We start from the raw sequence: 12,500 nt of genomic DNA, 5'->3' as shown, positions 1-12,500 counted from the left end.
CCGCTCACCATCATGAAGGTCCTTAATGATCGTGAGCAGAGGGTCAGGTACTCCAAAAGCACGAAGAACGACCCAGACCCCAGGCCTACTGATGGTATCATAGGCCTTGACCAGGTCAATAAAGCAGAGATGTAGGTCTTGTTGGAATTCCCTACACCTCTGCTGTAGCAGACGGAGAGAAAAAAATGGCATCTGTGCAGGACCGCCCTTTCCTGAAACCGCATTGGGGCTCCGCAAGCCTCTCCTCAGCGTGCCTGGCAAGGCGATGCTGAATAATCCTTGCCAGGACCTTTCCCGGCACACTGAGGAGTGAGATGCCCCTGTAGTTGTTACAGTCTGTGCGGTCCCCCTTCTTAAAGAGGGGGGCCACCAGGGCATCCTTCCAATCCTGCGGAACCCGTCCAGTGGTCCAGACTGTTGTTATGATGTCATATAGGGCAGTCTGTGCACAAACGCCACCCTCCCTCAGCATTTCGCTTGGGAGATCATCTCTGCCCGCTGCCTTTCCTGGTCTCAGACTCCGGATCGCCTTCAGTACTTCCTCAACAGATGGCACCTCAGCCAGCCACTCGCAGGGGGTGACTTCTTCCAGCAGGGTCATCCTCACTTTGTGCCACGATGTTTTCCTGGCTGAGGGATTTTCCCTCCCCCATGACCTCACAGAAATGCTCAGCAAATCTGCAAACCTGTTCCTGGGGGTCGGAGATTGGATCACCGTTTTTTTCCCTAATGATGGTAATAGGTGTGGCGCTGCAGGTTACTTTTTTGATGGAGTTAAATAGAGATTTGTGATCACGGGCCACTGAGGCAGACTCCATCTCCTCAGCAACCCGCGACCACCACCCATCCTTGCAGCGCCTCACGGCTCTCCGAACCTCCGAGCGAAGGCTCTCCGAACCTCCGAGCGAAGGCTGCGGTAAGCCTCATCATTCTCTGACGTGGAATGCTGTAGCCGATGAGAGTGGGCCTGTCGCTTTTTCTCAACCATCGTGAACACCTCCTCTGTCAGCCAGGGTCTCTGGGGAGGTCTGGACCACGTACCCAAAGCAGCCATTGCAGCTGCATGAGTCACAGTCCTAAACCTCGCCCATTTACCCTCGACATCAGGAGGAGTCGGGGACGATGCCAATCTTAGCCGCAAGCGATGATGAAATTCTCGCTTGCAACTTTCATCAGATAACTGAGACCAGGCCACTTTAGGTCGGAAGGGGGTCCTGGGTGTACACCCACCACCGGAGTGGAAGAATGGCAGGCGCATCTTACAGATGACTAGTCGATGGTCAGAGGGCAGATCAGCTCCACGGTAGGTCCTGGTGTCAAGGACATGGGCTCGCATCCGCTGGTCCGTCACTATGTAGTCCAGCAGATGTTCTTGCTTGGACCCGGCATGCATCCATGATGTTGTGTGGATGCGCCGATGCCGGAACAGCGTGTTGGTAATTACAAGCCCATGGGCTGCACAAAAATCTAGCAGCCTGCTACCATTGTTATTGAGCTGATCTGGCCCATGCCCTCCAATCACTCCAGACCAGGTGCCAGTATCATGACCAACTCTGGCATTGAAGTCACCCAACAAGATGACTCTATCCCGGGGGGCCACTTTAGCCAGCACCTGTGACAGGAGGTCATAAAAGGCATCTGACTCATCGGCTTTGCCTGCATCCCTCCACGGATGTTCATCTTCGGTGGGGGCATAAGTAACCACGACCACCATTCCTCGCCTCCGGTTGATGGGAAGGCGAGCCCAAAGTAGCCTGGGGCTTACAGCTTCCCACACCTCACCGCCACGCTCCCACGCCCCCTTCATTCTTTTGTTCAAAAGAAGAGCCACACCCTGTTGTTTGGCAGTCTGCTGCCCCGAGTAGAGGACTGTCCACCCCTCATGGTGGCAGGAGCCAGAGCCGGTCCACCGGACCTCCTGAATGCCGCATAGATCCAGGCGGTACCGGTCCAGCTCCCGACAGAGGAGTGGCAGCCTCTCCTCCGCGGTGAGCGTTCGAACATTCCACGTGGCCACCCGTAGTGGCTTTTCGTTGTTTCTGGAGTAGCCCCGAGGGTAGGTATTCAATCTCCTGGCTCCGCCAATTGGGGTTTGGCCAGGAGACGTCATAGACGCCTGGCCCCCCGGGGCCTCCGGCACAAGCTTATTAGTTACATATTTCAGTTTAACTTGTGGTTTCGTGGTAATTAATTGAAGGTGGAGGGGTTACCAGCCCCTCGCACCCGTCCAGAGCCCCCGTTTAGCCCCTGTGGTGGTCACAGACGCCATGAGGGGAGGAGCCAATCAAAATTGGATCTCCCCCCACAGCACTGTCCACGACAGAGTTGCCCGTCTGGCACCGCGAGGAGGTAGGGGGTTGTTTTGCCGGACATACACACACACACACATATACACACACATATACACACACACATACACACACACAGACACACATATACACACAGACACACATATATATACACACATACACAGACACACAGACATACAGACAAACATTCACATACACACACAGACCCTCTGAGTGAGTCACCCTCTGAGTGAGTCACCCTCTGAGTGACCTTCTGAGTGAGTCACCCTCTGAGTGAGTGACCCTCTGAGTTACCCTCTGAGTGAGTCACCCTCTGAGTCACCCTCCGAGTGAGTCACCCTCCGAGTGATTCACCCTCTGAGTGAGTCACCCTCTGAGTGAGTCACCCTCTGAGTCACCCTTTGAGTGAGTCACCCTCTGAGTGAGTCACCCTCTGAGTCACCCTCTGAGTGAGTCACCCTCTGAGTGAGTCACCCTCTGAGTGAGTCACCCTCTGAGTCACCCTTTGAGTGAGTCACCCTCTGAGTGAGTCACCCTCTGAGTGACCTTCTGAGTGAGTCACCCTCTGAGTGAGTGACCCTCTGAGTGAGTCACCCTCTGAGTCACCCTCCGAGTGAGTCACCCTCTGAGTGAGTCACCCTCTGAGTGATTCACCCTCTGAGTGATTCACGCTCTGAGTCACCCTCTGAGTCACCCTCTGAGTGAGTCACCCTCTGAGTCACCCTCCGAGTGATTCACCCTCTGAGTGATTCACCCTCTGAGTGAGTCACCCTCTGAGTGAGTCACCCTCTGAGTCACCCTCTGAGTGAGTCACCCTCTGAGTGAGTCACCCTCTGAGTGAGTCACCCTCTGAGTGAGTCACTCTATGAGTGAGTCACCCTCCGGGTGAGTCACCCTCTGAGTGAGTCACCCTCTGAGTGACCCTCTGAGTGAGTCATCCTCTGAGTGAGTCACCCTCCGAGTGATTCACCCTCCGAGTGAGTCACCCTCCGAGTGAGTCACCCTCTGAGTGAGTCACCCTCTGAGTCACCCTCTGAGTGAGTCACCCTCTGAGTGAGTCACCCTCCGAGTGAGTCACCCTCTGAGTGAGTCACCCTCTGAGTCACCCTCTGAGTGAGTCACCCTCTGAGTCACCCTCTGAGTGAGTCACCCTCCGAGTGAGTCACCCTCTGAGTGAGTCACCCTGTGAGTGAGTCACCCTCTGTCTGAGTCACCCTCTGAGTGAGTCACCCTCCGAGTGAGTCACCCTCCGAGTGAGTCACCCTCCGAGTGATTCACCCTCCGAGTGAGTCACCCTCCGAGTGAGTCACCCTCTGCCTGAGTCACCCTCTGAGTGAGTCACCCTCTGAGTGAGTCACCCTCTAAGTGAGTCACCCTCTGACCCTCTGAGTCACCCTCTGAGTGAGTCACCCTCTGAGTGAGTCACCCTCTGAGTCACCCTCTGAGTCACCCTCTGAGTGAGTCACCCTCTGAGTGAGTCACCCTCTGCCTGAGTCACCCTCTGAGTGAGTCACCCTCCGAGTGAGTCACCCTCTGAGTGAGTCACCCTCTGAGTGAGTAACCCTCTGAGTGAGTCACCCTCTGAGTGATTCACCCTCCGAGTGAGTCACCCTCCGAGTGAGTCACCCTCTGAGTGAGTCACCCTCTGAGTGAGTCACCCTCCGAGTGAGTCACCCTCTGAGTGAGTCACCCTCCGATTGAGTCACCCTCTGAGTGAGTCACCCTCTGAGTGATTCATCCTCCGAGTGAGTCACCCTCTGAGTGATTCATCCTCCGAGTGAGTCACCCTCCGAGTGAGTCACCCTCTGAGTGAGTCACCCTCTGAGTGAGTCACCCTCCGAGTGATTCACCCTCTGAGTGAGTCACCCTCCGAGTGATTCACCCTCCGAGTGAGTCACCCTCTGCCTGAGTCACCCTCTGAGTGAGTCACCCTCTGAGTCACCCTCCAAGTGAGTCACCCTCTGAGTGAGTCACCCTCTGAGTGAGCCACCCTCTGCCTGAGTCACCCTCTGAGTCACCCTCTGAGTGAGTCACCCTCTGCCTGAGTCACCCTCTGCCTGAGTCACCCTCTGAGTGAGTCACTCTCTGAGTCACCCTCTGAGTGAGTCACCCTCTGAGTGAGTCACCCTCTGCCTGAGTCACCCTCTGAGTGAGTCACCCTCTGAGTCACCCTCTGAGTGAGTCACCCTCTGAGTGAGTCACCCTCTGAGTGAGCCACCCTCTGAGTCACCCTCCGAGTGAGTCACCCTCTGAGTGAGTCACCCTCTGAGTGAGTCACCCTCTGAGTGAGTCACCCTCTGAGTCACCCTCTGCCTGAGTCACCCTCTGCCTGAGTCACCCTCTGAGTGAGTCACCCTCTGAGTCACCCTCTGAGTGAGTCACCCTCTGAGTGAGTCACCCTCTGAGTGAGCCACCCTCTGCCTGAGTCACCCTCTGAGTCACCCTCTGAGTCACCCTCTGCCTGAGTCACCCCCTGAGTGAGTCACCCTCTGACTCACCCTCTGAGTGAGTCACCCTCTGAGTGAGCCACCCTCTGCCTGAGTCACCCTCTGCCTGAGTCACCCTCTGAGTGAGTCACCTGCTGAGTCACCCTCCGAGTGAGTCACCCTCTGAGTGAGTCACCCTCTGAGTGAGTCACCCTCTGCCTGAGTCACCCTCTGAGTGAGTCACCTTCTGAGTCACCCTCTGAGTGAGTCACCCTCTGAGTGAGTCACCCTCTGAGTGAGTCACCCTCTGTCTGAGTCACCCTCTGCCTGAGTCACCCTCTGAGTGAGTCACCTTCTGAGTCACCCTCCGAGTGAGTCACCCTCTGAGTGAGTCACCCTCTGCCTGAGTCACCCTCTGAGTCACCCTCTGAGTGAGTCACCCTCTGAGTCACCCTCTGAGTGAGTCACCCTCTGCCTGAGTCACCCTCTGAGTGAGTCACCCTCTGAGTCACCCTCTGAGTGAGTCACCCTCTGAGTGAGTCACCCTCTGAGTGAGCCACCCTCTGCCTGAGTCACCCTCTGAGTGAGTCACCCTCTGAGTGAGTCACCCTCTGAGTCACCCTCCGAGTGAGTCACCCTCTGAGTGAGTCACCCTCTGAGTGAGCCACCCTCTGCCTGAGTCACCCTCTGAGTGAGTCACCCTCTGAGTGAGTCACCCTCTGAGTCACCCTCTGAGTGAGTCACCCTCTGAGTGAGTCACCCTCTGAGTGAGCCACCCTCTGCCTGAGTCACCCTCTGAGTCACCCTCTGAGTCACCCTCTGCCTGAGTCACCCTCTGAGTGAGTCACCCTCTGAGTCACCCTCTGAGTGAGTCACCCTCTGAGTGAGCCACCCTCTGCCTGAGTCACCCTCTGAGTCACCCTCTGAGTGAGTCACCCTCTGAGTGAGTCACCCTCTGAGTGAGTCACCCTCTGTCTGAGTCACCCTCTGCCTGAGTCACCCTCTGAGTGAGTCACCTTCTGAGTCACCCTCCGAGTGAGTCACCCTCTGAGTGAGTCACCCTCTGAGTGAGTCACCCTCTGAGTCACCCTCTGAGTGAGTCACCCTCTGAGTCACCCTCTGAGTGAGTCACCCTCTGCCTGAGTCACCCTCTGAGTGAGTCACCCTGTGAGTCACCCTCCGATTGAGTCACCCTCTGAGTGAGTCACCCTCTGAGTGAGCCACCCTCTGCCTGAGTCACCCTCTGAGTGAGTCACCCTCTGAGTGAGTCACCCTCTGAGTCACCCTCCGAGTGAGTCACCCTCTGAGTGAGTCACCCTCTGAGTGAGCCACCCTCTGCCTGAGTCACCCTCTGAGTGAGTCACCCTCTGAGTGAGTCACCCTCTGAGTCACCCTCTGAGTGAGTCACCCTCTGAGTGAGTCACCCTCTGAGTGAGTCACCCTCTGTCTGAGTCACCCTCTGCCTGAGTCACCCTCTGAGTGAGTCACCTTCTGAGTCACCCTCTGAGTGAGTCACCCTCTGAGTGAGCCACCCTCTGCCTGAGTCACCCTCTGAGTCACCCTCTGAGTGAGTCACCCTCTGAGTCACCCTCTGAGTGAGTCACCCTCTGCCTGAGTCACCCTCTGCCTGAGTCACCCTCTGAGTCACCCTCTGAGTGAGTCACCCTCTGCCTGAGTCACCCTCTGAGTGAGTCACCCTCTGAGTCACCCTCTGAGTGAGTCACCCTCTGAGTGAGTCACCCTCTGAGTGAGCCACCCTCTGCCTGAGTCACCCTTTGAGTGAGTCACCCTCTGAGTGAGTCACCCTCTGAGTCACCCTCCGAGTGAGTCACCCTCTGAGTGAGCCACCCTCTGCCTGAGTCACCCTCTGAGTGAGTCACCCTCTGAGTGAGTCACCCTCTGAGTCACCCTCTGAGTGAGTCACCCTCTGCCTGAGTCACCCTCTGAGTGAGTCACCCTCTGAGTGAGTCACCCTCTGAGTCACCCTCTGAGTGAGTCACCCTCTGAGTGAGTCACCCTCTGAGTGAGTCACCCTCTGAGTGAGCCACCCTCTGCCTGAGTCACCCTCTGAGTCACCCTCTGAGTCACCCTCTGCCTGAGTCACCCTCTGAGTGAGTCACCCTCCGAGTGAGTCACCCTCTGAGTGAGCCACCCTCTGCCTGAGTCACCCTCTGAGTCACCCTCTGAGTGAGTCACCCTCTGAGTGAGTCACCCTCTGAGTGAGTCACCCTCTGTCTGAGTCACCCTCTGAGTGAGTCACCCTCTGAGTGAGCCACCCTCTGCCTGAGTCACCCTCTGAGTCACCCTCTGAGTGAGTCACCCTCTGAGTGAGTCACCCTCTGAGTGAGTCACCCTCTGTCTGAGTCACCCTCTGAGTGAGTCACCCTCTGAGTGAGTCACCCTCTGAGTGAGTCACCCTCTGAGTGAGTCACCCTCTGAGTCACCCTCTGAGTCACCCTCTGAGTGAGTCACCCTCTGAGTGAGTCACCCTCTGAGTGAGTCACCCTCTGAGTCACCCTCTGAGTGAGTCACCCTCTGAGTCACCCTCTGAGTGAGTCACCCTCTGAGTGAGTCACCCTCTGAGTCACCCTCTGAGTGAGTCACCCTCTGAGTCACCCTCTGAGTGAGTCACCCTCTGAGTGAGTCACCCTCTGAGTGAGTCACCCTCTGAGTGAGTCACTCTCTGAGTCACCCTCTGAGTGAGTCACCCTCTGAGTGAGTCACCCTCTGAGTGAGTCACCCTCTGAGTCACCCTCTGAGTCACCCTCTGAGTCACCCTCTGAGTCACCCTCTGAGTGAGTCACCCTCTGAGTGAGTCACCCTCTGAGTGAGTCACCCTCTGAGTCACCCTCTGAGTGAGTCACCCTCTGAGTGAGTCACCCTCTGAGTGAGTCACCCTCTGAGTCACCCTCTGAGTGAGTCACCCTCTGAGTCACCCTCTGAGTGAGTCACCCTCTGAGTGAGTCACCCTCTGAGTCACCCTCTGAGTGAGCCACCCTCTGAGTGAGTCACCCTCTGAGTCACCCTCTGAGTGAGTCACCCTCTGAGTCACCCTCTGAGTGAGTCACCCTCTGAGTGAGTCACCCTCTGAGTCACCCTCTGAGTGAGCCACCCTCTGAGTGAGTCACCCTCTGAGTCACCCTCTGAGTGAGTCACCCTCTGAGTCACCCTCTGAGTGAGTCACCCTCTGAGTGAGTCACCCTCTGAGTCACCCTCTGAGTCACCCTCTGAGTGAGTCACCCTCTGAGTGAGTCACCCTCTGAGTGAGTCACCCTCTGAGTCACCCTCTGAGTCACCCTCTGAGTCACCCTCTGAGTCACCCTCTGAGTGAGTCACCCTCTGAGTGAGTCACCCTCTGAGTGAGTCACCCTCTGAGTCACCCTCTGAGTGAGTCACCCTCTGAGTGAGTCACCCTCTGAGTGAGTCACCCTCTGAGTCACCCTCTGAGTGAGTCACCCTCTGAGTGAGTCACCCTCTGAGTGAGTCACCCTCTGAGTGAGTCACCCTCTGAGTCACCCTCTGAGTGAGCCACCCTCTGAGTCACCCTCTGAGTCACCCTCTGAGTGAGTCACCCTCTGAGTGAGTCACCCTCTGAGTGAGTCACCCTCTGAGTGAGTCACCCTCTGAGTCACCCTCTGAGTGAGTCACCCTCTGAGTGAGTCACCCTCTGAGTGAGTCACCCTCTGAGTGAGTCACCCTCTGAGTCACCCTCTGAGTGAGCCACCCTCTGAGTGAGTCACCCTCTGAGTCACCCTCTGAGTGAGTCACCCTCTGAGTGAGTCACCCTCTGAGTGAGTCACCCTCTGAGTGAGTCACCCTCTGAGTCACCCTCTGAGTGAGTCACCCTCTGAGTCACCCTCTGAGTGAGTCACCCTCTGAGTGAGTCACCCTCTGAGTGAGTCACCCTCTGAGTGAGTCACCCTCTGAGTGAGTCACCCTCTGAGTCACCCTCTGAGTGAGCCACCCTCTGAGTCACCCTCTGAGTCACCCTCTGAGTGAGTCACCCTCTGAGTGAGTCACCCTCTGAGTGAGTCACCCTCTGAGTGAGTCACCCTCTGAGTCACCCTCTGAGTGAGTCACCCTCTGAGTCACCCTCTGAGTGAGTCACCCTCTGAGTGAGTCACCCTCTGAGTGAGTCACCCTCTGAGTGAGTCACCCTCTGAGTGAGTCACCCTCTGAGTGAGTCACCCTCTGAGTGAGTCACCCTCTGAGTGAGTCACCCTGTGAGTGAGTCACCCTCTGAGTCACCCTCTGAGTGAGTCACCCTCTGAGTGAGTCACCCTCTGAGTCACCCTCTGAGTGAGCCACCCTCTGAGTGAGTCACCCTCTGAGTCACCCTCTGAGTGAGTCACCCTCTGAGTCACCCTCTGAGTGAGTCACCCTCTGAGTGAGTCACCCTCTGAGTCACCCTCTGAGTCACCCTCTGAGTGAGTCACCCTCTGAGTGAGTCACCCTCTGAGTGAGTCACCCTCTGAGTCACCCTCTGAGTCACCCTCTGAGTCACCCTCTGAGTCACCCTCTGAGTGAGTCACCCTCTGAGTGAGTCACCCTCTGAGTGAGTCACCCTCTGAGTCACCCTCTGAGTGAGTCACCCTCTGAGTGAGTCACCCTCTGAGTGAGTCACCCTCTGAGTCACCCTCTGAGTGAGTCACCCTCTGAGTGAGTCACCCTCTGAGTGAGTCACCCTCTGAGTGAGTCACCCTCTGAGTCACCCTCTGAGTGAGCCACCCTCTGAGTCACCCTCTGAGTCACCCTCTGAGTGAGTCACCCTCTGAGTGAGTCACCCTCTGAGTGAGTCACCCTCTGAGTGAGTCACCCTCTGAGTCACCCTCTGAGTGAGTCACCCTCTGAGTGAGTCACCCTCTGAGTGAGTCACCCTCTGAGTGAGTCACCCTCTGAGTCACCCTCTGAGTGAGCCACCCTCTGAGTGAGTCACCCTCTGAGTCACCCTCTGAGTGAGTCACCCTCTGAGTGAGTCACCCTCTGAGTGAGTCACCCTCTGAGTGAGTCACCCTCTGAGTCACCCTCTGAGTGAGTCACCCTCTGAGTCACCCTCTGAGTGAGTCACCCTCTGAGTGAGTCACCCTCTGAGTGAGTCACCCTCTGAGTGAGTCACCCTCTGAGTGAGTCACCCTCTGAGTCACCCTCTGAGTGAGCCACCCTCTGAGTCACCCTCTGAGTCACCCTCTGAGTGAGTCACCCTCTGAGTGAGTCACCCTCTGAGTGAGTCACCCTCTGAGTGAGTCACCCTCTGAGTCACCCTCTGAGTGAGTCACCCTCTGAGTCACCCTCTGAGTGAGTCACCCTCTGAGTGAGTCACCCTCTGAGTGAGTCACCCTCTGAGTGAGTCACCCTCTGAGTGAGTCACCCTCTGAGTGAGTCACCCTCTGAGTGAGTCACCCTCTGAGTGAGTCACCCTGTGAGTGAGTCACCCTCTGTCTGAGTCACCCTCTGAGTCACCCTCTGAGTGAGTCACCCTCTGAGTGAGTCACCCTCTGAGTGAGTCACCCTCTGAGTGAGTCACCCTCTGAGTGAGTCACCCTCTGAGTCACCCTCTGAGTGAGCCACCCTCTGAGTCACCCTCTGAGTGAGTCACCCTCTGAGTGAGTCACCCTCTGAGTGAGTCACCCTCTGAGTGAGTCACCCTCTGAGTGAGTCACCCTCTGAGTCACCCTCTGAGTGAGTCACCCTCTGAGTGAGTCACCCTCTGAGTGAGTCACCCTCTGAGTGAGTCACCCTCTGAGTCACCCTCTGAGTGAGCCACCCTCTGAGTGAGTCACCCTCTGAGTCACCCTCTGAGTGAGTCACCCTCTGAGTGAGTCACCCTCTGAGTGAGTCACCCTCTGAGTGAGTCACCCTCTGAGTCACCCTCTGAGTGAGTCACCCTCTGAGTCACCCTCTGAGTGAGTCACCCTCTGAGTGAGTCACCCTCTGAGTGAGTCACCCTCTGAGTGAGTCACCCTCTGAGTGAGTCACCCTCTGAGTCACCCTCTGAGTGAGCCACCCTCTGAGTCACCCTCTGAGTCACCCTCTGAGTGAGTCACCCTCTGAGTGAGTCACCCTCTGAGTGAGTCACCCTCTGAGTGAGTCACCCTCTGAGTCACCCTCTGAGTGAGTCACCCTCTGAGTGAGTCACCCTCTGAGTGAGTCACCCTCTGAGTGAGTCACCCTCTGAGTGAGTCACCCTCTGAGTGAGTCACCCTCTGAGTGAGTCACCCTCTGAGTGAGTCACCCTCTGAGTGAGTCACCCTGTGAGTGAGTCACCCTCTGTCTGAGTCACCCTCTGAGTCACCCTCTGAGTGAGTCACCCTCTGAGTGAGTCACCCTCTGAGTGAGTCACCCTCTGAGTGAGTCACCCTCTGAGTGAGTCACCCTCTGAGTGAGTCACCCTCTGAGTCACCCTCTGAGTGAGCCACCCTCTGAGTCACCCTCTGAGTGAGTCACCCTCTGAGTGAGTCACCCTCTGAGTGAGTCACCCTCTGAGTGAGTCACCCTCTGAGTGAGTCACCCTCTGAGTCACCCTCTGAGTGAGTCACCCTCTGAGTGAGTCACCCTCTGAGTGAGTCACCCTCTGAGTCACCCTCTGAGTGAGCCACCCTCTGAGTGAGTCACCCTCTGAGTCACCCTCTGAGTGAGTCACCCTCTGAGTGAGTCACCCTCTGAGTGAGTCACCCTCTGAGTCACCCTCTGAGTGAGTCACCCTCTGAGTCACCCTCTGAGTGAGTCACCCTCTGAGTGAGTCACCCTCTGAGTGAGTCACCCTCTGAGTGAGTCACCCTCTGAGTCACCCTCTGAGTGAGCCACCCTCTGTCTGCAGGGCCTGAAACGGAGTGAGCAGAGCTCCATGCTGGAACTGCTCCGCCACCGGCACCACCACCAGCCCGGTGGTGCCGGTGGTGGTGGCGGTGGTGGCGGTGGTGCCGGTGGTGGTGTGGTGCCTCTCATCCCCCGCGGGGGGGGGGGTGGTGGTGGGGGGGGGGCCCCCCCCCCTCACTCGGGGGCCCCCCTGGGGCTGTCGGCGGGGACGAGTCCTGAACAGGAAAACTCGCGCATCCGGCGGCTCGAGAAGCTGATCAAGAAACGGCTCTGAGGAGTGAGAGAGAGACACAGAGAGAGAGAGAGACAGAGACACAGAGAGAGAGAGAGACACAGAGAGACACACAGAGAGAGACACACACAGACACACACACAGAGACACAGAGACAGAGAGATGAGCCCTGAACAGGAGAACTCACGCATCCGGCGGCTCGAGAAGCTGATCAAGAAACGGCTCTGAGGAGTGGGGGACACAGAGAGAGACACACACACACAGAGACACACACACACAGACACACACACAGACACACACACAGACACACACACAGACACACACACAGACACACACACACAGACAGACACAGACACACACACAGACACACACACACACACACAGACACACACACAGACACACACACACAGACAGACACAGACACACACACAGACACACACACAGACACACTCACACACACAGAGACACACACAGAGAGAGAGAGACACACACAGAGAGAGACACACAGAGGGAGACACACACAGAGAGAGACACAGAGACACACAGAGAGAGAGAGAGACACACAGACACACACACAGACAGACACAGACACACACACAGACACACACACAGACACACTCACACACACAGAGACACACACACAGAGAGACGAGCCCTGAACAGGAGAACTCGCGCATCCGGCGGCTCGAGAAGCTGATCAAGAAACGGCTCTGAGGA

General features: G+C 57.0%; 1 protein-coding gene across 3 annotated transcripts in view; it reads left to right on the top strand.

The window, feature by feature from the left end:
* Positions 1-12,500, top strand: part of LOC142907325 (vacuolar protein sorting-associated protein 53 homolog) — a 36,012-nt gene that overhangs the window by 20,494 nt on the left and 3,018 nt on the right. For all 3 annotated transcript variants that reach the window (XM_076056728.1, XM_076056727.1, XM_076056726.1), the window contains one exon: positions 11,553-12,500. This exon is cut by the window's right edge and continues 3,018 nt beyond it. In XM_076056728.1, the coding sequence (XP_075912843.1) occupies positions 11,553-11,825 (273 nt within the window). In that variant the 3' untranslated portion in view covers positions 11,826-12,500. The remainder of the gene's footprint in view (positions 1-11,552) is intronic.

Source organism: Petromyzon marinus, chromosome 77 (genome assembly GCF_048934315.1).
Source record: "Petromyzon marinus isolate PM22_M1 ecotype Great Lakes invasive population chromosome 77, UKy_Petmar_22M1.pri1.0, whole genome shotgun sequence".
NCBI lineage: Eukaryota > Metazoa > Chordata > Hyperoartia > Petromyzontiformes > Petromyzontidae > Petromyzon > Petromyzon marinus.
The sequence above is the reverse complement of the archived record's forward strand: the minus strand, read 5'-3'. Positions and strand labels throughout refer to the sequence as shown.